At 40.5% G+C, this 23,603-nt stretch overlaps 1 protein-coding gene, 1 long non-coding RNA gene and 1 pseudogene across 34 annotated transcripts in view; 1 reads left to right on the top strand and 2 right to left on the bottom strand.

The window, feature by feature from the left end:
* The window catches only part of PLEKHA5 (pleckstrin homology domain containing A5), a 249,095-nt gene that overhangs the window by 63,077 nt on the left and 162,415 nt on the right, over positions 1-23,603 (bottom strand). For 22 of the 32 annotated variants that reach the window (XR_634520.3, XR_001892538.3, XR_634521.3 and 19 more), the window contains 2 exons: positions 20,326-20,445; positions 19,422-19,475 (listed from right to left, as the gene is read on the bottom strand). The exons of 9 other annotated variants lie outside the window; for them this stretch is intronic. Coding sequence is in view for 19 of the 23 variants with exons in the window: in XM_009180312.3 (XP_009178576.2) it covers positions 19,422-19,475; positions 20,326-20,445 (174 nt within the window). In the remaining 4 variants the exon portion in view is untranslated. Of the gene's footprint in view, positions 1-19,421; positions 19,476-20,325; positions 20,611-23,603 lie in introns of those variants that run through there. One more of the 32 variants, XM_009180329.4, reaches the window with a different exon arrangement.
* LOC101000995 lies at positions 1,698-4,373 on the bottom strand (annotated as a pseudogene). Its single transcript, XR_001892539.3, has 2 exons — positions 3,174-4,373; positions 1,698-2,873 (listed from the first exon to the last, which is right to left on the bottom strand). The product of XR_001892539.3 is annotated as a serine/arginine-rich splicing factor 11-like (transcript).
* Positions 4,042-9,052, top strand: LOC116268840. The gene is made up of 4 exons (XR_004176016.1): positions 4,042-4,130; positions 5,734-5,859; positions 8,448-8,480; positions 8,976-9,052. It is a non-coding gene; the product is annotated as an uncharacterized LOC116268840 (long non-coding RNA).

The following is a 23,603-nucleotide window of genomic DNA, read 5'->3' as shown; positions in this document are numbered from 1 at the left end:
TAAAGAAAAAAAAAAAAAAAAGACTATATATAATTCGCTTCTGGTTTGAATATGAGAATCCTAGAAACCATTTTAAGAGTGGTGTTAACAGTCTACATACCGTGATGTAAGGAATCAGAGGAAAGACTAAATAGTACATGTAGGATGTTTAAGAATTCACTTGAAATGAGTTAAATGCTTTGCTTCTTGCTTTAATTCCTTCTTTGAAGTAATAGGTAACATAGATTTACATTTCAGTTAATTGCTAAATTATAAAGCTATTATAAAAGGCAGATTATTTCATAATAATAAGAATGAGAATGTATGATTCAGGCATTACACAATTTTCTTTTTTTTTAAGTTTAAGGGTTTTATTATCAAAGTATTAAAAAATAATTTCAGAAATTGTACATCAACATGGCACAAACTGTAGCCTACTTTTTACTGCACAAAAGTGGAGCTTGAAATGCCTCTAACAAAGAAAACAGTTGCCTAACTACTTTGCATATATAACATGAAATCACTGTGTGCATAAGAATACTACTGCAGTAACACAAACTTATTGGTTTTATACAACTTGAGATTTTATTATTTTTTTTGAGACAGAGTCTCACTCTGTTGCTGAGGCTGGAGTGCAGCGGCACAATCTAGGCTCACTGCAACCTCCACCTCCTGGGTTCAAGTGTTCTCCTGCCTCAGACTCCTGAGTAGCTGGGATTACAGGAGCCCACCAGTAATTTTTCTATTTTTAGTAGAGATGGGGTTTCACCATGTTGGCCAGGTTGATCTCGATCTCCTGACCTCAGGTGATCCGCCTGCCTTGGCCTCCCAAAGTGTTGGGATTACAGGTGTGAGCCACCACGCCCAGTCAATTTGTCTTATTTTAAAAGCATATGAAGGACAATTTAAAATGCACTATCCCTTTTTTCCAACACTGAGCTTAAGACAAATTAATGGACGAGTGGAAAATTCAAAATAAGGGCAAGAGATAAGTTTTTTCTTTGTTTAAGATGGACTCAGGATAGGTAGATAGCTTTCACTGATGTAGATGTGGAATAAATTATTTCAGGAAAAAAAATTCCCAAACATCTTATGAAAAAGTATACAACTCTACTTCAAAATATACTATTTACTCACTGCCAAAGGCAGTTTTACTTGAAATCTTGTTTCTGTAATTAAACCCTAATTAGCCATCAAAAAAGGTTAGTGCATAATAACCATTCAAAGTTAAACCAAAATGACAAAAATTTTGCCACAAGGCTTAAAGGATTATCTATTTCTTTTCTTTTCCTTCTTTCTTTCTTCTTCTTCTTCTTTTTTTTTTTTTTTTTTTTTGAGATAGAGTCTCGCTGTGTCGCCTAGGCTGGAGTGCAGTAGCATGATCTCAGTTCACTGCAATCTCTGCTTCCTGGGTTCAAGTGATTCTCCTGCCTCAGCCTCCGGAGTAGCTGGTATTACAGGCATGCACCACCATGTCTGGCTAATTTTTGTGTGTGTGTGTGTGTGTGTTTTAGTATAGATGAGGTTTCGCCATGTTAGCCAGGCTGGTCTGGAACTCCTCACCTCAGGTGATCTGCCCGCCTTGGCCTCCCAAAGTGCTAAAATTACAGGCGTGAGCCACTGTGCCCAGCCGGATTATCTATTTCAAATGCTCATTTCCAGATGGAACTATAAGAATGTTAATTTGTCACGTCAACAAACAAGACCATAAGTAGATCCATCATGTTGGAGGATTTTAATGACATTTAGGATATTCTTGCCACAATAACATGCAATCAGTGCATTTCCTACATGGCTCTATTAACCCGATGCATAACATTCTAGAAGTACTATAAGTGAACTTAATAAAGGAAATTATATGACATAAACAATCCATTCCTGCTGTAGGAGCATGCAGCTTTTCATTTCTGTTATGAAACAGCACCAAGAGTAAAACTGTTTGGTTACTCCATCAGATGTCACCATGACAAGAATTGCTTACGTCATACCATTTTCTAAAAGCTTTTTGATGTAAATTAGTATCAATAACGGGAGCTTTATAGCCATTAATAACTCAAGAGCTGTATACATCTAGGTTTGAGATGAACAAATATAGCATTCAGAAATCACACAAAGGAATGACACTGATGCATGTATACAGTTGGATTCCCATAGAGGCAATATTCAGTCACTCATACCCATGTCTTCTTCATGATGATCATTCCCATTCACTTTAGATTCTCTTAGTGAATCATCAGTTCCCTTTTCCACAGAACATTTCTTTGTTTTAGGGGAACCTGCTTCTATTGCTTTCTTCTCTTCTTTTTTCCTCTTTCTTACTGTCATAACCCGGTTCCTCTTCATCATAAACCCGTGTAACTTTTACATCTATATCACTCTCTGATTTTCTTTCCTGATCCTTTTCCTTATCTTTACTCTTCTTCTTGTTTGTTGATCGTTCTCTTTCATCCCTACTATCTTTCTCCCTACTCTTTCATCCCTACTATCTTTTTTCTTCTTTTTATGTCTCCCAGGGGATGGTGAGAGAGACAATTTTCTTTTAGGAGACTGCGACTTTTTGGGAGATCTTGTTCCACTCCTGCTTCTTCGTTGTCATCTCTGTTTGTACTTCTACAATGTCTGGCTCTGCTGTAATTTTTTGGTGGTGTTTTAGAACGTTTCTTTCGTCTTATTTCTTTTTGTCTCTCGTTTTGGATGTGCTCCTTGATCTTCTACCTCTCTCTCTGGAATGAGATCTTCTCTGTCTTGGGCTTTTGGATCAACGACTCCTAGACTTAGAATGTGATCGCTCTCTTGATCTGTTTCTTGACTGTCTGTGTTTAGAAGATGATCTTGAATGCCTTCTTTCTTCTTTGGTTCTATAGCAGCCGAAATTAGGGACTGTGCTTCTTGTACTCTTTACATAGCTTCCTCTATTTTTTTTGAGACAGAGTTTTGCTCTTGTTGCCCAGGCTGGAGTGCAATGGCACGATCTCGGCTCACTGCAACCTCCACCTCCAGGGTTCAAGCACTTCTCCTGCCTCAGTCTCCTAAGTACTTGGGGTTACCGGGATGTGCCACCACACCCGGCTAATTCTGAATTTTTAGTAGAGACAAGGTTTCACCATGTTGGTCAGGTTGGTCTTGAACTCCTGACCTCAAGTGATCCACCCACCTCAGCCTCCCAAAGTGCTAGGATTACAGGTGTGAGCCACCACGCAGGGCCTCTTCCTCTATTTCTTTACTAGAGGTATCCGATTTCAGACTTGGTGAAACAAGACCAGCAGCCACATGCTTCAACTTGGGATCAACAGTACTCATAAGCTTCAGCAACTGATCTGTGGCAACAGACTGAGTTCAACTTTGCTCCAGGAAGCCCAAGGGCAGCAAGGGCAGGACCAAGAGTAGGAGCCCCCAAAGCAGCCGGTGGAACGGCGCCAGTCTGAGTAAGTGGGTTAGGAGTAGGCTGGAGCCCAACACCAGGCAGAAGACCTGCCACTGCATTAGCTGGTGCCAACAGAGACAAGCAAGCCTTAGCCTTACCAGGAATAACTCCTTCTGCATATGGTACATTATCAAAGCTCTGTCAAGGAACACAGTGTCAGACGTGGTGCCACAACTGCTGAGTCTGGATCATGGAACTTAACAAGACTGAGATTGGCAAAGGTGAATGATCCAGCGGGAAGAGGTGTGGTTCGTCGATCTTGCCTGGGAAACCGAAGAGAGTCCGCATCTGCTCAGAGCTAGCGCTCGGGGAGATTAGTCATCTATTACCTCGGTGCCACAGCCTCCACCGCCGCCACCACCTCCGCTACTAGGCCCGCCGCTGGGGCCCGGACCCGCAGTGCTGGGGACGATGGTAGTGTTGCTCATGGCGCTGCTCGCATTCCCGCTCCTGCTTTAACACATCAAACACACAGCGAGGAAGGGAAAGAGGAACTGGTTCGTGGGAGGAGGGTGTCCGATGCTCCAGCCTCTGCTGCTCCAGCTGCCACCGCCACCGTTTCTCCACCCAGGCAGATGCCGCGGGGGAGGGGAAGCGAGCACGCTAGCTGCAGACCACGAGAAAACAAACGGCCGCCTCCACCTCGCCTCCAACCCCACAGTTTTCATAATTAACTCTAGCTGTAAATAAGAAAACATACGTGGCAACATCTTGGAAATACACTTAGGTAATAATGCCAGTGTATTTTTGTTCACAACAAAACATATTTTTACTTGGAATGTCTAAGTCCAAATGTTTAGAAAAACTATCTGGAAAATCTGATACTTAATCCTGGCCTCTTTAACAGTTTTGAGGTCTGTTGGGCAAATATGAATAACTTGATTTATTTTTTTAGACGGAGTCTGGGACTGTCGCCCGGGCTGGAGTACAATAGGGCGATCTCAGCTCACTGCAACCTCCGCCTACTGGGTTCAAGTGCTTCTCCTGCCTCAGCCTCCCGAGGAGCTGGGATTACAGGCACCCGCCACCACGCCCAGCTAATTTTTTGTATTTTTAGTAGAGCCACAGCGCCCAGTCTTCAAATAGGTTGATTTTCTTTCTTTCTTTCTTTTTTTTTTGAGACGGAGTTTCACTGTTGTTGCCCAGGCTGGAGACAATGGCGAGAACTCGGCTCACTGCAACCTCGGACTCCCGGGTTCAAGCGATTCTCCTGTCTCAGCCTCCCGAATAGCTGGGACTACAAGCATGTGCCACAAAGCCCAGCTAATTTTTTGTATTGTTAGTAGAGATGGGTTTCTCCACGGTGGTCAGGCTGCTCTCAAACTCTCGACCTCAGGTGACCCACCCGCCTTGGCCTCCCAGAGTGCTGGGATTACAGGCCTCAGCCACTGCGCTGGGCTTTTTTTTTTTTTTGAGACGGAGTCTCGCTCTGTCACCCAGGCTGGAGTGCAGCACGCCATCTTGGCTCACTATAACCTCTGCCTCCCAGGTTCAAGTGATTCTCCTGCCTCAGCCTCCTGAGTAGCTGGGATTACAGGCGCTCATCATCCCATCAGGGCAATTTTTGTACTTTTAGTAGAGACGGGGTTTCACCATGTTGGTCAGGCTGGTCTTGAACTCCTGACCCCGTGATCTGCCCGCCTTGGCCTCCCAAAGTGCTGGGATTACAGGTGTGAGTCACCATGCCCTGCCTACTGAATAACTTCATTTTAAAATCCCATCATCAAAAACCATTTATTCAATTGAATTATATGTAACTGCACCTGCTAGGATCTTGTGCGGAATTTCCCAATTGACACCCATGGGCTGGAAATGGGTTACAAGGTCAGCTTCAGAAGGCCTAGTAGGGTCCCTGCAGGGCTAAGGCTCTTGGCATCACCTCCTGCTTGTTTCAAGGTGCTGTACAAACATCACTTTCTATGTGTTCCACACATGAAGAAAGTTAGCACCAACACAGTGCTTGTTTCAGAAAAACTAGACTTCTTTTTTCCATTTCTAACTAAAGAATTAAAAAAAAAAAAAAAAAAGAGAGAGAGAGAGAACAGGTTTCGCCATGTTGGCCAGGCTAGTCTCGAACTCCTGGGCTCAAGGCATCCACCCGTCTTGGCCTCCCAAAGTGCTAGGATTACAGGCACGAGCCATCGCACCCAGTTGACTTTTCTCCTTTATTTGGTGTAGTTCTCATATCTGGCAAAAGAAAAAAAAAAGCCACCCCAAAAACCTACCTATGGAGATTTAAAACCTGCACAGGTCTGGGCCCTGGCAATTCTTACTGGGGACTGGGGGAAAGACAGCCTTGAGTACTGTACTTTGTTTTTGTCTTTCTGAAGATTCACTGTCAGTTCTGAGAAGTCAGACTTGTGAACCACGGTCCTATCCTGGCACCAATTCAAGTAAACATGACTGCCAAAGAATTTCTCAAGGTCCAGATAAGTTGATACCAGACATTGATCAAGGTAACTGCACAACTATCAAAGACAAAAAACTTCGAACTAAGTAAACACAAGTATTGGATCTAGATTATAATATTTTCTTGTTGTCTATGTATAAGATACAGCATTAAGAGATTTTAACCCCTTTTTAAAAGCTGGTGTGCAATGGCGCAATGTCAGCTCACTGCAACCTCCACCTCCTGGGTTCAAACAATTCTCTTGCCTCAGCCTCGTCAGTAGCTGGGATTACAGGTGCCCACCACCACGCCTGGCTAATTTTTGAATTTTTAGTAGAGACAGGGTTTCACCATGTTGGCCAGGCTGGTCTTGAACGCCTGACCTCAGGCTTCCCAAAGTGTTGGGATTACAGGTGTGAGCCACCGTGCCCACCTAGTAATTCTTTTTCTTAAGAGATGGGGTCTCGGCCATGTGTGGTGGCTCACGCCTATAGTACCAGTACTTTGGGAGGCCGAGTTAGGAGTACTCACTTGAGGCCAGGAGTTCGAGACCAGCATGGGCAACATGGTGAAACTCCCTCTCTACAAAAAATTAGCTGGGCATGGTGGTGCAGGCCTGTGGTCCCAGTTACTTGGGAGGCTGAGGCAGAAGGATCGCTTCAAACCAGGAGGTTGAGGCTGCAGTGAGCCATGATTGCCACTGCACTCCAGCCTGGGTGACAAAGCCAGACCCTGTGTCAAAAAAAAAAAAAAAAAAAAGAGCTCAAAGAAAGGATACTAAGAAAGAAAGAAAGAAATGGGGTCTCACTATGTTGCCCAGGCTTGAGTGCAGTGCTTATTCCCAGATGTGATCCCACTACTGATCAGCACGGACGTTCTGACCTGCTGCATTCCCCTCTGGGCTGGCTCACCACTCCTCAGGCAGCCTAGTGGTCCCCCGTTCCCAGGAGGTTGCCATACTGATGCTGGACTTAGTGTGGACACCTGATCAGCATAGTGCACAAAAGCCCACAACTCCTGGACTCAAGTGATCTTTTTGCCTCAGTCTACTTGGTAGCTGGGACTACACAGCCTTGCGTCATTGTGCCAGCTACTTTAGTAGCTTTTAAATGTCTGTTTCAAATCTATCTCTGGAGAAATTAGACCAGCTCTGAAGGCAGAAAAAATAGGATATTCTAACTCATGAGGTAAAATGCCCCTGAATCATTTGGGGAGGGGGGAAAAAGATGAGTTGTGAGCAGAGCCAAGATGGTCATTCATATAATTCATCCTTAGAAAAAATTAATTCTCCATACTCCCTTTAAATACAACAAGTGATTAAGCAGTAACTTAACTGCTCTCTTAAAAGTTTATATAATAAATAATCTAGAGGTCGGGTGTGGTGGCTCATGTCTGTAATTCCAGCACTTTGGGAGGCTGAGGTGGGTGGATCACCTGAGGTCAGGAGTTCGAGACCAGCCTGGTTAACATGGTGAAACTCCATCTCTACTAAAAATACCAAAATCAGCTGGGCACGGTGGCATGCGCCTGTAGTCCCAGTTACTCAGGAGGCTGAGAGAGGAGAATCAGTTGAACCCGGGAAATGGAGGTTGCAGTAAGCTGAGATTGTGCTGCTGCATTCCAGTCTGGGCAACAGAGCAAGACTCCGTCTCAAAAAAAAAAAAAAAAAAAAAATTCATCTAGAATAGTGCTGTCCAACAGAACTTTCTGTGATGTTGGAAATGTTCCCTATCTGTGTAGTTCAATATTGACTACTTGAAATGGGGCTAGCGTGACTGAGGAAATGTTTTTACTTATATATGTAATTACAAATTTAAATAGCCACATGGCTAGTGGCTATCATATTAGATACCAGGTCTAAAAATTCTAGACCAGTAGGCCGGGGGCGGGGGCTCATATCTATAATCACAGCACTTTGGGAGGCCAAGGTGGGAGGATCACTTGAGGTCAGGAGTTCAAGACCAGCCTGGCTAGCATGGTGAAACCCCGTCTCTACTAAAAACTACCAAAATTAGCTGGGTGTGGTGGTGGGCGCCTGTAATCCTAGCTACTCAGGAGGCTGAGTCAGGAGAAGCACTTGAACCCAGGAGGTAGAGACTGCAGTGAGCCAAGATCGTGCCACTGCACTCCAGCCTGGGCGACAGAGGACCAGTGAAGTAAGTATTATTTCACCCATGACCTCCAACTCATTTGCAGAAGGGGAAACCTTTGCTCAAGCTGTCTTGTAACTTAGTTTACTTGAGTCTGAATTCTGTGCTAATAGTTCCTTTATCTTGAACAGTCCAGGTGGATACAGAGCAGAGCTTCTGTTCTTCACTGTTAACTAAGAAGAAGACCCATCTCTTGCTGTCATTTTCCATTTAAGTGGAAAAGGGACTTTTTCCTGAGTTCTTAATGACTTCTTTGGAAAAGATTTTTTAAGTTGGGAATCTGTCTTAACAAAAGCAAAAAGCCCCATAGAGTAATCACAGAATACTCCATTTTCTCAAGAATGTCCTCCTGTGTGTACATCAATAAACTCTTAAGATGTGCAGCAAAACTAAAAAGCTAAAGAATTTGACATGCCCAGGGTGAGGCTTTAGGGAATGCGGGGGTCTTTATAAATAGGTCATTTAGATAATAACAATGTAAATTTGCCTTCCACTCTCTCTCCAGGCACATCTGAAAGTCCAAGATCCTGATTGAAGGGTATGCTACCCATTGAAATCACTCTTTGTTTAACAGGAAGCAGGGAAATGTGAAGTGACTTGAGTAATAGAAGAATGTAAATAAGTCTCTTTATAACTGAAGGGGTTATTGAAATTACTTCAGAAGTTTTAAAGTAATTTGAATAAATTATCTATATGTTTTTCCTATAAGTAAAATCTGAAAACATTACTATTGTTATATAGTCCTAAGAATCAATAATATTTTTAAAGATATAGCTAGACTTTATATTTCCCCTTTTCTTCAAGGAAGATAGATTATGTACCTGTGGTATATTTGAAAGCACCTTTGAAGGCCTGGGCTAGTGCCATTCCAAATAATTTACTTATGTTCGGCAATGGATAAATTTTACAGATCTGATTTTTTTTTTTTACTTCAGTAGCTTAATATATTTTCCTTGTTTAATGGCCTTTTCCTAATCACTGTTCTTTTAATTTCAAGCAAGGCTACTACTATGTTTATTCCTGGCACCCACAGGAAACAGGAAATATTAAAAGAACTCAAGATCAATTAAAAAAATCTTTTACTGCCAACATAAGGTTTGAAATTGTCACATTTTCTTCTTTCAAGTATTTTAAGGATACACTAAAATCTACCATTTTTAAGCAAAAGAAATTCCTGAAGTGAAAATCTTACATCTGTTAGTCAAAAAGGTACTTATTCTTGCCATGGATAAATCTACTCTAAAATATATGAATTTTACTTTATATTTTTGAGACGGAGTTTCACTTTTGTTGCCCAGGCTGGAGTGCAACGGCACAATCTTGGCTCACCACAACCTCCGCCTCCTGGGTTCAAGAGATTCTCCTGCCTTAGGCTCCTGAGTAGCTGAGATTACAGGTATGTACCACCACGCCAGGCTAATTTTGTATTTTTTCTTTTTAGTAGAGATGGGGTTTCTCTATGTTGGTCAGGCTGATCTTTAACTCCCAACCTCAGGTGATCCACCAGCCTTGGCCTCCCAAAGTGCTAGGATTACAGGTGTGAGCCACCACACCCAACCAAATTTTAAATCAAAGTTAAAATAACTTCTAGACACAAGGATCTGGATTTTATTAATGGTTAACTGTGTTCTTACGAGGTTACAAATGGCACTGAGTCGCTGAATTCCTACCATTAATTCAAAGATTTATCAGCTTATATTTCAACAACATAATGATACCTTTAGGTCAATTTTAGAAATGTTTTTGGTATTTATACTCAACCTTATTTCCTTCCAGGTTTTGAACAAGAATTCTACATTGTAGGCACTAGCGTCATGCCTTACACTGAGTTCCACACATCTTTGCAGAATGAATAAACTTGCTGAAAAATGTACATGAAATTAAGATAGAGGCAAAATCTACTGTAAAATTAAGACAGAAGCAAAGCCTGATATAATGAGCTACTTTTGTAATACTGTAATTGTAAAATAATATTTATAATATTTTGTAAATAAAAATAGAACTGTATAACTACTATGCATTTTAGAATAGGTAGGGAAATTTTGTTTTCACTATGCTGTCTTATTAGAGCCATGGCCAGAAGCTGATATTCCTCAGGTAACAAAGACAGCAGCCTGAAACTCTAAGAACAGAATGACCCATCAATTATGAAGGAAGTTAAAATAGAATTTTTAAAAGATGAAAGAAAATCCATGAATACAAGGTTTTCATCCTAGCTTATGATTTTGGGCAAGTCATGGAATCTGATTAAATGGGGATATGCTGCAGAGCCTGCGTATGTGAAACAAGTGGGATGTTGTATAGGATGGTGCTTTGTGAACTGTAAAGTGATACAGAGTAAGGTTGAACAGGCACTACACAGGTACACCATGCAGAGAAGGGAGTGCTTTGGAAGTATCTGAGAAATGGTGAGTCACTGGCTGGAGAAACGGGTTTATGGGGGAGGAATTATTTCACAAGTTGTGGCGTGGTGGTGGAAGACTGAAGGCTTAAATGACAAAAAGAGACTTTTTTTGTAGGGCAAAAGGAGTTTGTAAAATTTCCTGAGTTGGCTAAAAGACATAATGTGGCAGGAGCTTTAGGAAGCGCAACCGGACCTAATTTCAATTTCAGCAGTCAGACTTCCCATTCACTGAGGGCTTACTAGTTCCTCTTACTGTGTTAAGAAGTTTATAGATATTACCTCAATTAATCCGCAACAACCCTTACAGGTTCACATTACTACTCTGTTACAAATGTGAAAGTGGAGGCTTACAGTTAAGGAACTTATTATCCAAAGCCAGGGAAATTAAGATGAGGAATATCCAAGACTATTATAAAATAAAATGGGATACACAATGAAATCTAGATGTGAGACCACGAATATTGCCATGTGCATGCAAAGATTCAGGAGAAGCATTACAGAGATTTGCTGACTAAAGATTCAGGAGAAGCACTGCCAAGATTTGCTGACTAAATGGTAATAAGGGATCTCGCATACATAAGGCGTTATGGTAGCGTTTGTTCTCCTGAGCAAACACCATGCCAACTTGTAATCAGCTAAAAAAAATCTGTTCAGATAGTACTACAGAATCTCATGATTTTTCCATTTTCAGTGAAACTATTTTTAAAGTACTTTTAATTCCAGTTTAAAGTTATCAGTTTAACTTTAATACATGCTGATATTGGGCAGACAAGATTTTAGGAGAACATAATACAACTCCAGGCACTTGTCTGACTTAATTCTGCCTTTTTCACAAATATGAAAAATCTCTACCCTGACAGTGATGGAGCGGCAGGCAGGCTGCCAAGGAGGCTGGTCACACCTTAGGTCCTTCCAGCTAGTCTGCCACTTGTTTTTCTTCTTGTTGATCAGTCAGTCAGACTGTGAAAGGCTGGTGTCAGGCAGTCCCAGCCACAGCCTGTAGAGGAGACTCGGCCTCACTTTCTCTATGTGTTATCCTCTTTTCCGTTGGGGGTTTTAAGGTGCCAGCCTTAAGTTCCAGGTCTAAGCAAACAGTAAAGCAAGAGTGCTGATGGCTCTCAAAGTCCAGTGAGTTCCTTCTGAAGGAGGATGTATTCAATAAATGTTTGTGATATGACCAAAGTTAATCTAACTGATATTCTGAACCATTTTACTGTATTATAATTTTTTTTTTGCATTAGCTTTTTGGTCAGGGACTTGAGGGATAAAGATGACAAGTTTTGGGCCAGGCGCGGTGGCTCACATCTGTAATCCCAGCACTTTGGGAGGCCGAGGCGGGTGGATCACCTGAGGGCAGGAGTTTGAGACCCAGCCTGGCCAACATGGTGAAACCCCATCTCTACTAAAAATATAAAAATTAGCCGGGCATGGTGGTGGGTGCCTGTAATAACAGCTAGTCGGGAGGCTGAGGCAGGAGAATCGCTTGAACCTGGGAGGTGAAGGATGCAGTGAGCTGAGATTGTGCCACTGCACTCCAGCCTGGGAAACAGAGTGAGACTGTCTCAAAAAAAAAAAAAAAAAAAAAAAAAAAGATGACAGGCTTTGTTTTGGGTTCACTGAGGATGCGCTGAAGGCAGAAATTTCTTTTTCCCTTTAGAATTATTTTATTAAATCATAAATGTACAACAGCTTCTTAACTCTACACACGCAATTAAATTTTTTTTTTTTGAGACGGAGTCTCGCTCTGCCGCCCAGGCTGGAGTGCAGTGGCCAGATCTCAGCTCACTGCAAGCTCCGCCTCCCGGGTTCACGCCATTCTCCTGCCTCAGCCTCCCGAGTAGCTGGGACTACAGGCGCCCGCCATCTCGCCGGGCTAGTTTTTTGTATTTTTTAGTAGAGACGGGGTTTCACCGTGTTCGCCAGGATGGTCTTGATCTCCTGACCTCGTGATCCACCCGTCTCGGCCTCCCAAAGTGCTGGGATTACAGGTTTGAGCCACCGCGCCCGGCCGCAATTAAATTTTTTAAAGGAAAAACGTTATGTCTTATTACACTATGATCCTGGCTAATAGCTTTTCAAAACATTGAGAAAAATCTTAAAAAAGGTTTCACATGTCACCTGAAACTTACAAATTTAACATTATCAAAGAAGGAATGCTTCTATACTCTTACAAAGACCACTAGAAAGCAACAACTAGGGATGAAACAGCTAGGGACGAAGCTCACACAGTGACAGCTAGTAAAATGATGAATAGATGAAGACGAATTCTCGGTTAAGAGAACACCAAGAGACGGAGATCTTTCCCACTGAGCACTGAGACAGGTTAAAAAAAAAAAAAAAAAAAAAAAAAAAAGCTAAAAAAATGGGACAGACAACTGCTAAGAACAGACCCATGATAATAATGTAAGAGGACTAGATAGGCCAATTTAAGAGACACATATTAAATTCTAATCTAATCCATTATCCATTTAGTCTTAGAGTTCTGCCATTATTATTATTTCATATCCTGCTAAAGAATTTTCTGAGTTTTATCTCTGTCCCTCCTGCACCTCTTCTTTTTTTGGAGATGGAGTCTCCCTCTGTTGCCTAGGCTAGAGTGCAGTGGTGAGATCTTGGTTCACTGCAAGCTCTGCCTCCCGGGTTCAAGCAATTCTCCTGCCTCAGCCTGCCGAGTAGCGGGTGGTATGCACCACTACGCCCAGCTAACTTTTTGCATTTTTAGTAGAGACGGGATTTCACCATGTTGGCCAGGCTATCTCAAACTCCTGACCTCAGGTGATCCACCCACCTTGGCCTCCCAAAGTGCTGGGATTACATTCGTAAGCCACTGTGCCCGGCCCAAAAATGATTTTCTTACTCTCCTCACAAGAAATTGATAATTGTTTTTTTAAAAATGTACTGAAAAAAGGACACATACATAGGTGTTGACTCTGTTGACAATCTACCCCCAGTCTACTGGATCTCTGAATAAACATGAAATGTTTTTCATTCTCAAGAAAAAAAAAGTACTGATAAATTATAAAGAAGGATTTAGCTATTGACTCTGGTAAACCTTTAACATGTTCATGCAAAAAAGAATACATAAGTATGCTTGAACTGCATTTTTTTTTTTTTAACGGTACTGTGGCAAACTGATTTGTCATGAAAAACTTCCTGCTTTTCCATGACTTTGAGGATAAGGTCCTTTAGTTATCTGATATTAAAAGGAGAGGCTGGTTACTGCAGTAGTATATCAGGATTCTGGGGGGGTTCGTACATGTTTGGTTTACCCACAGTAGGGAGCATGCTTACCAAAGGCATGTGAAGCATTGCTCTAAGTCTCTGGATCCTTCTGCGCATCTCCACCTACATACCTTGTAGTCACAGTTCCTAATATCTCACCTTCTGTTATCATTGCCTACTTGAAAACCTGGCAGGAAAGTTATTAGGGAAAAGGAAAAGGGGAACATCATTTGAGTTCCCTCACAACCGCTCTTCAAACACTAGTAGGGAATGTTAGAAAGAAAAAGAGTAAGAAACAAATGGAAGGAAAAGCTAAAATATAGGTGAGTAAAATGGAGGGAAATATGTTCTAACTTCCCCATTCCTATTAACACTGCTTTCATGTCTGGATCAAAAAAGTGCTACCTCTTCATTCATGGAGAGTTTTTGCCTGCTTCCTCTCTTCAGTGCCTGGTCTAGTTTCTAAACGCCTAATTTCATTCTTTTGCTCAACCCAACCAGTCCTGGTCTAGGCTATGGGAGCCAAGAACTAGAAACTAGTGTAGGTCTACTAAGTGACAAGACTGAGAAACTTCAAGACCCCACTCCCAATGTTAGATCTGCCAGAGAAGGCATACATGTGCCTAAGATCTGAGGTTCACACATTGAATACATTTTTTTTTTTTTTTTTTTGAGATAGAGTCTTGCTCTATTACCCAGGCTGGGGTGCAGGGCATGATCTTGGCTTACTGCAACCGCTGCCTCCCCAGTTCAAGTGATTCTCGTTCCTCAGCCTCCCAAGTAGCTGGGATTACAGGCATACACCATCAGGCCCGGATAATTTTTGTATTTTTAGTAGAGATGGGGTTTCACCATGTTGTCCCAAGCTGGTCTTGGAGTCCTGAACTCAGGTGATCCACCCACCTTGGCCTCCCAAAGTCTTGGGATTACAGGCGTGAGCCACGGTGCCTGGCCACACTGAATTTTTTTTTTTTTGAGACTGACTCTCACTCTGTCACCCAGGCTGTAGTGCAGTGGCATGATCTTGGCTCACTGCAACCTCTGCCTCCACCTCCCGGGTTTGAGTGATTCTCCTGTCTCAGCCTCCTGAGTAGCTGAGATTACAGGTGACCACCACCATGCCTGGCTAATTTTCATATTTTTAGTAGAGATGAGGTTTCACTATATGTTGGCCAGGCTGGTCTCGAACTCCTGCCCTCAGGTGATACACCTGCCTTGGCCTTCCAAAGTGCTGGGATTACAGGTGTGAGCCACCGTGCCCAGCCACTGAATACATTTTTAAGAGAGATATTTTCTTCATTGTGGTTAGGGTGTGTGATACTGTTAGTCTGGTCTTCAGATATAGCACAGGGTAAAATACTGTCTTTCATGGCCTGGCTTGGGAATCTAACCATCAGGGATACTATTAAGAATCCTTAATAACCAGTAGGGTACAGGAGCCAAAACAATCAGTGTGCTCCTTCTGTATCTTACAACCAAATATCATCAAATGGTTTGGCTACAATCAGCTCCTATGGAAACCTGTTACTCTAGTTTCAAACAAATGACTTATAGTTGGCTCTGTGGAACCTTTTAGGGACTCCTAATCATAAAATGATTGCTCAACAGCTCAGCTTATGCTTGATCTGCCCTGCTCTGATAAGAAAAAAATTTTTTTCAAAATTTTCTCTTTCCCTCATAAAATAAACACCAGCCACTATTGCACTTTCAAACAACTACAACAGGATACTTCATTCTCCGGGGGAGGAGACCCCATTTTTAACTGCTGATAATCTGAAATTTACTTCCAACCTCCTGGCAAGTACACAGCAAGGGCAACACTTTACTTATGGCTTCCCCCCATCCCATTTATACACTGTTAGACAGAAAAATAAACATGGAAAAAGCTAACAAATGTTAAATCCATTCAGTAGATGCATTTTAGGATGAAGCTGGCAAGTTTCACTTAAACTGTAACCAAAAGTGTCTCCAATATTCAGCAACAACTAAGCTGGATGAGAAGAAAATGAGTTACTGATACATTATGTATTTATTCATTCTCTACATAGAACATGGATGAGGTACATAAAATATATAGTTGGGATTACTGTATGTATACAGGTTCTACTTTGGGCCTGTGCTATCTTAAGATTCACAAAAATGACAAATAAACCAGGGCTAGTATTATATAAATGTAGACTTCGAATAATACACTAACTGGGCTATGGAAGCATAAATAAACTGTAATACTGTACTTCATAATAAAACAAAAAACCGAAGAAAATTCTACCATGTAATTAGTAGAGCTATTGTTATTTTAAAACCACTTTAATACATGATTCATCCTCATAAACGGTGATAGTGAGAATCAAATTATATTGCTGAAGTTACAGGCACCAGAAGTCAAGATTTTTTTTTTTTTTTTTTTTTTTTTTTTTTTGTGACGGAGTCTCGCTTTGTCACCCAGGCTAGAGTGCAGTAGCCGGATCTCAGCTCACTGCAAGCTCCGCCTCCCAGGTTCACGCCATTCTCCTGCCTCAGCCTCCCACGTAGCTGGGACTACAGGCGCCCGCCACCTCGCCCGGCTAGTTTTTTGTATGTTTTAGTAGAGACGGCGTTTCACCGTGTTAGCCAGGATGGTCTCGATCTCCTGACCTCGTGATCCGCCCGTCTCAGCCTCCCAAAGTGCTGGGATTACAGGCTTGAGCCACCGCGCCCGGCCAAAGTCAAGATTTTTGGATTGCCTGTTAATATGTAAATCTGTAGACTTTCAGATAAGGCAATTTTATTTTTTTATTTGTTATTAAACATTCCAGTAGCATCAGAAATGAGTTGACCTCTGAAGCAACTCTGAGAATACTCTTTGGGTCTTTTTTTTTTTGTGAATAGTGACAGCTATTAACAGAATTTAAAGAAATTACAGTTTTGCTTTTGATTATTGCAATCCCTCACAAGGGGCAGGAGGAAAACTACATTTTGTTGCTGGTCTTGCGTTATTCTGATGATTTATTAGGGGAGGCAGAATAAGTGTTAGAGTGAGAATAGATGAGCACATGTTCATTTGTTATGATATATAGTATAAAATGTGACCAGAGCCTTTTCCTCTTTCAGATTTTATAATCTACTCTTGAATTTGTGGTTATATAAAACTGATGAATCAATTCATAAATCCAGGGAACCAATAATCCCTACAAAAACAACAGACCTGGTCATCTAAAATGTTATGTTACTGGCAGTAACAAGATTAAAAGCTGGAAATGTTTGAGCTGAATGAAAAATTTTATTAAAACGCAGTTATCTAAATCATAAATTTTTAATAAAATTATTTAAAGAGAGATTTGCTTTAGGAAACCTTAAAGATATATATATTTAAGTATATCTGAGTTTTGGGGCAAAGTCTCCACCATGTTTTCATATGCTGTCTAATTATTACCTAAAAATGGCCCAATTTTTGCTATCAAAATATTCTTACTTCAAACACAAAATATCATTCAAACAATTCTGTAATTCTTCTCATTATCACAAACTTTAAAAATTGAATAACTTTATTTCAGATAAATTACCAGAAAAGCTTTGGTGACATATTGAGAGAATAGAGAAGATCAATAACACATTGGGATGTTTAGAAGTCACCTGTAGGACCACAGCATGGAGCAATAGAAAAGGTTCAACAAAGCTTTCTTCAAGACGAGTGATGGGAACATGAGACTCAACAGGATCTAGGTCATTTAGGTAAAGGGATAAAACACAATTTCGATCTGGGAAAGTGATTGAGGAGGAGCATCTCAGCAAATTGTGGTGTTTTTGGTATATTTACCTGTCCTTCTCTAAAATTTTCTGAAGTTCTATGTCTCTGCAATTCCAGCTTTGATTCAATGAGGTCGGTAATAAGTTACAGCAAACCACAAGGTTTATTTTCTGAGATGCCGGATAACTTCAGATTCATGTTTATATCATTATTTTTTAAACCTATTTTTTTTTGCGGCTCTAAATACAAATGAGTTTTTTATTTCCCATGTATCTTAGCAGCTTTTTGGCAGTGCAGAATTTTGAAGGAAGATGGATTTTTCTGTTTTATTAGCTAACATGTCTTTATTAGACTGCTTTCAAAGTACATAATATACACTGTGGTTAAATTTCAAAAGCCTGAATCTCTGGATTGAAGATCTGAAATTTGGATACATGAAATGCTCATTTTAAAAGCATTCCAATGGCCAAAATGCTGATGAAAATGTTTTGTGAACAATATATAAATTTTATATTACCAAAAGTGTGTTACTTTTAAAAATTAAAATAAGGAATATGATTTAACACCTTTCAAAGGGTTATCCTAATGCAAAATCCCTCTTTAAATACAACTAATTTAAAGTAGCACATTACTGTTTTGTTTCAAATATGCAAATATAAATATGAAAGCATTTGTCTTATTTTCCACAGTAACCTCTTTATTTGATAAAATAGTCAAGTTTGGACATTTTGAAACAAGCTAGAATAAGTTTTAGCTTGATTTATATAAAAAATGCATTCAATGAAAGAAATTATGTCTAATAACAAAAAATTCCCAACAAATTAAAATTAAATATTAATGGAGCATTTTATAAAAACGGAGTCACTACTTGTTCAATGCCACTTTCCTTTTTTTTTCTGAGATGGAGTCTGGCTCTGTTGCCCAAGCTGGAGTGCAGTGGCACGATCTTGGTTCACTGCAACCTCCACCTCCAGGGCTCAAGCGATTCTCCTGCCTCAGCCTTCCAAGTAGTGGGGATTACAGGTGCGCACCACCACGCCTGGCTAATTTTTGTACTTTTAGTAGAGACAGGGTTTCGCCATGTTGGCTGGGCTGGTCTCAAATTCCTGACCTTATGTGATCCACCCGCCTCAGCCTCCCAAAGTGCTGGGATTACAGGCGTGAGCCAACACGCCCGGCCCATTGCCACTTTCCCTTTTGATCATTCACCTCAACCAGCCACACCTGGTGCCACCACTGAGTTAATGCTAGGAACGTGAGCCTCCTATAAAACTGGCTCTATACACGTTGGCAAAGACCAAACACTGGAAGTACACAGCAAACAGGGAATAAGGACAGGCAACTAAAAATCACCTCCACTACACACTTCACCCATCTTCCTTCCTCCCTCCCTCTCTCTCTTTCTCTGTTTCTTTAAGACAGAGTCTTGAGCTATAGCCCATGCTGGAGTACAGTGGTGCACGATCTCAGCTCACTGCAACCTCCACCTCCTGGGTTCAAGCAATTCTTGTGCCTCAGCCTGCTGAGTAGCTGGGATTATAGACATTCACTGTGACGCCCGGCTAATTTTTGTACTTTTAGTAGAGGCAGGGTTTCTCCATGTTGGCCAGGCTGGTCTCGAACTCCTGGCCTTCAGTGAGCCGCCTGCCTCAGCCTCCCGAAGTGCTGGGATTACAGGCATGAGCCATTGTATGCAGTCAACTTCACCCACCTTTAAACTCCCCTTTGTGAATACAGAGCACACTACATTCACCCTCCTTCTTGCCTTCCAACAAGACAATTCACAGCTTGGTGTCTGTTCCTTTAATTAGGTCAACTCCAAGCTGAGATAAGCCTCAAGGAGTAGGCGTTTTAATGGGATAAGAAGAAAGAAGTCTAGAGAATTTAGGCTGTCAATTTCAGCTGACCCAACATTTGTATCCCCCCTTTACTTCCACATCTGTCCTTTCTCCCTGTTTATTATGGAATTCCTGAATCCACCTGGTCAGGGATTTCATATTCTATCACTTGTAAAAGTCATGTTATTAATTCAAAGTGACTGAAATAGCTGAGTAGCCTGAAAAACTGTATTATATTTAAGAAGTTCTACTGAGTATTAAAAGTAAGAAAATCTCTATGAATCCCACCTGATGATCCAAATATATGGTGTTCCTTTGGAGATGATGTGAAAGAATTTCATTCTAGTAGGCACCAATTAAGAAAAAAGGGACAGAGAAAGAGGATGTGGAATTCAAGAAAAGGTCAATTTTGGAATAAGAAAAACAGGTAATTTACTACAACCTATTATATCACAGTGCACGACAACTTTCACGCACATGCTCCCCTGTAAATGGTACCGCTGACATATTAAATTATAAAATTATATTTTGTTTTGTAAGAAATTAAGTAGACATGCATATGAACAATGAACTATTAAGCAGAAAAATTCCTTAAAATAGCTCTAGCAAAAACTCACTGTTAGAACTTTTACATGTCAATTATTTCCTGTAATAAAGTACTACTTCTTTCAATAAGATGTTTCTTATATAACCAGAGCTATAAACCCTTTGAGAAATGGTTATGTGTTCATTGCTTTCATTAAAAATAAAAGACATTTTAAAATTAATTTTTAACATTTAAAAGGCAGTATTATTAAAGCTATAATGAATTTTCAATTCATTGTTTTACTGGAAATTATAGGACTTCTCAATATTTGTTTTACCAGGTGTGGAAGTCACAGTATTCAGTGAATAACAACATGAAGTTAATGCATACATGAAGTACTGTATGCATTTCCTTCCTCAAAACCAAAAGCCAGTGGGTGAGCGGGTGGGTAGAAGGCTAAAAAGAAATGCACCCTACCTGCATTTTCTTTCAGTCATGTATAAATAAGTTCGATTCTCAAAGGGTTAATAGGAGATTCTAATGTTGTCACTATAATGATGGTATGGGCTCATGCTCAATACTAATGACGCTGATCATATTGACTAATGAGTGGTTCAAAATAAGTGATGATGGCAGACGACACAGACAAATCTCTCCATAGCTGACCTTTGGGCTGTGGGCCTCAAGCTTTAGCTGCATGAGCTGTGCTAACGTATGCTCCCGGATACTACTCAGTTCGGCTTGCTGCCGTCTCAGCTTTATTAGCAGCAGCGTAAGCTCCTCTGGCTGAAGGAGTACAATTTAAGAATCCAAACAGTGGAAAACAGATTAATTGTTGTCTTAAGTGACAGATATTAAACCAAGATTTCTTGGCAAGTTTCCTCTTACGGTTGACATCAAACATAGTGCCTAGGCACTATGATGATAGGTCCTACATAAATGCATAGATATCTAGAGAAATAGAAGGAACAGTGTTACTTTAAAAGATACAGCAAAACAACAGTATATTAAGGCATTTTCTCAGAACTCATGAGAATATTTAAATGTTAAGTACAAAAAAGTACAATGTCAAAAAACCATTATAAAGGTTTGTACATAAGTGCTACTAAAAATTATTAAAAGATATTTTACTAAGATGTCTAAAAAAATTACACCTTTTTCCAGCAATAGTACAAACACCTACATGTCCAACTTTCTAACAGAAGGTATATAAAATAATTAAAATGAATGTAGGCCAGGCACAGTGACTCACGCCTTTAATTCCAGCACTTTGGGAGGCCGAGGCAGGAGATCACAAGGTCAGGAGTTTGAGACCAGCCTGGCCAACATGGTGAGGCCCTGTCTCTACTAAAGATACAAAAAATTAGCCAGGCGTGGTGGCGTGCGACTGTAATCCCAGCTACCGGGGAGGCAGGAGAATCGCTTGAACCCAGGAGGCGGAGGTTGCAGTGAGCCGAGATCACGCCATTGCATTCCAGCCTGGGAAATGGGGCGAGACTCCATCTCAAAAATAAGTAAATAAATAAATAAATAGTAAGTAAGTAAGTAAATAAATAAATAAATAAATAAAATAAAATTGATGTAAAACTTGGATATCTTCACATTATTAAACTTGGGATCTGGGTTCTATTAATTATTTCCCAGTTATATTCTGAAATGTCACTGTTAGTGCTTTCATATAGCATTTTTTAGGACCAAAAGATCAGTTTTATTTTTTAAGAAAAAGAGAAAGTTTCCATGGGCACATAAACCTTCCTTCACTCTGGGAAAAGAAGAGAACCTTTTTTTGGTTCCTGATTGGTGACTGTGATCCAAAGGAAAACAAATTTTCAACGGTGGATGAAATTCCTTAATGGGCCAATTTAATATACTTTTCTTAGAAATACAGTAAGGTATGGGCACTGGCAGTCTTACAGCCCATAAAATATTACTTGGTATTTCTCAGAGCTTTGTTACAATTAACAACTGAAAGCGGGCTACAGGGAGACTCTCCTCACTTGAGTGCTGCAATGTAGTCTTAAAAATTCCAGGCTAAAAAGTATTCCTGAGATTGGTTTGTTTTGCCTACACCACACATTACACTAGCTCTCTTCTGTTCTGTTTGTTATTGCTCTTTATTTTCCTACAATTCTTTTCAAAAACAGAAATCATTTTTAACCATTATCTGAAATTGTATTAAAAATTATTGCCTTCAGACAGAAAAAGTGTTAGTAGAAGTAAACTATAGTTACTATTGGATTCCTTAGATAAAACTAGGTATCTACAGGTGAGACAACAGTTTTTTACTGTATATTAAATGGTCAAAGAAGGTTTGGTGTGTGAGATTTAAATAAACTACATAAGAGAAAAAGAACAGTTGCTTTTGCTCTGATGCCAATTCTATCTTGTGACCTCATGATGCTAGAAAGGTCCGTGTTTTATGATCATCATCTCCAACACTCGAGGTCTTGCCAGGGAGAAGGTAAGGTGGGGTAAGGGATATAGATATTCTTTTTTTTTTTTTTTTTTGAGACGGAGTCCCGCTCTGCTGCCCAGGCTGGAGTGCAGTGGCCGGATCTCAGCTCACTGCAAGCTCCTCCTCCCGGGTTCAGGCCATTCTCCTGCCTCAGCCTCCCGAGTAGCTGGGACTACAGGCGCCCGCCGCCTCACCCGGCTAGTTTTTTGTATTTTTTAGTAGAGACGGGGTTTCACCGTGTTAGCCAGGATGGTCTCGATCTCCTGACCTCGTGATCCGCCCGTCTCGGCCTCCCAAAGTGCTGGGATTACAGGCGTGAGCCACCGCGCCCGGCCAGGGATATAGATATTCTAAGAACCACAAGAAATCAGAGTGATACCACAAGAAATACTGAAACTCTGATTTATTATTTATGGATCTTAAAAGATTAAGAGATTTTCAAAAGGATGAAAGACACCAATAACTTTATTTAGATTTTGAGGCCAAATAAAGAGGCACGTTTGACCAAAGAAAGCAGGAGAGGTTGTAAATAAATTTTGTGCTAAATACCCACTAGAGGGAGCAAGGAATTAGAGAAACATTTGTGGTATGCTATTTAGCATTTACTTTGTGATTAATGACTATTCGTCAGGTCAACAATCTAATGTTTTAAAATTCCAACATTTTAAAGTTCTTAGTTTTAATTAAATAATCTTTGGCAAATAAACTGCAGGAAGTTTAAAGCAAGAAAATATTTCCTTTTATCTAAACGTATAAAAGATAAAACAATGTTTTTACAAAACACGTAAGATGAATTTGATTACTGCAGAAAGGGAATTTTAAATAATGAACAACGATATACACAGGTGCTAAAATCACATCTTTACAGAAACTGAGGCTATCTACTGACAATAAAGCCAGAGCCCCTGATAAAAGAACACCATTAAAATAAACTGAAGTGAGGAAAAGTCATCTTTTCTCTTCAACTAGAAGTATCCTGCTAATATAACACCTTTCCAATTAACATAACACTGACAATGAAATGATAATGGTAAGTACTTTCTTTGCTGGAATGTTTGTTACAGTCTTTCTTTTTCTGCTGATAAGCAAGTCAGTTTCTTTTATTAACAGCTCTAAAGAAGTTAATCTAAAAATCCACACGAAAAACTTAATACACTGGCAGTTTGACTACAAATAGCTGCTTGCTGGATTGGTTCACTAATGAATTACTGCAATTTCTGTTTTAAGGATAAGGGAATTAACAAAGTAAAGAAACCCACTTAGCTTACACAATAAAGTTTCTTTCTTTTTTTTTTTTTGAGACAGAGTCTCACTTTGTTGCCCAGGCTGGAGTGCAATGGCCGGATCTCGGCTCCCTGCAAACTCCACCTCCTGGGTTCAAATGATTCTCTTGCCTCAGTCTCCCGAGTAGCTGGGATTACAGGCACGCACCACCATGCCCAGCTAATTTTGTATTTTTTAGTAGAGACGGGGTTTCACCATGTTGGCC

The sequence above is a fragment of the Papio anubis genome, chromosome 9 (assembly GCF_008728515.1).
Source record: "Papio anubis isolate 15944 chromosome 9, Panubis1.0, whole genome shotgun sequence".
Lineage (NCBI taxonomy): Eukaryota > Metazoa > Chordata > Mammalia > Primates > Cercopithecidae > Papio > Papio anubis.
Note: the sequence above shows the minus strand (reverse complement) of the source record. Positions and strands in the feature narration are given on the sequence as shown.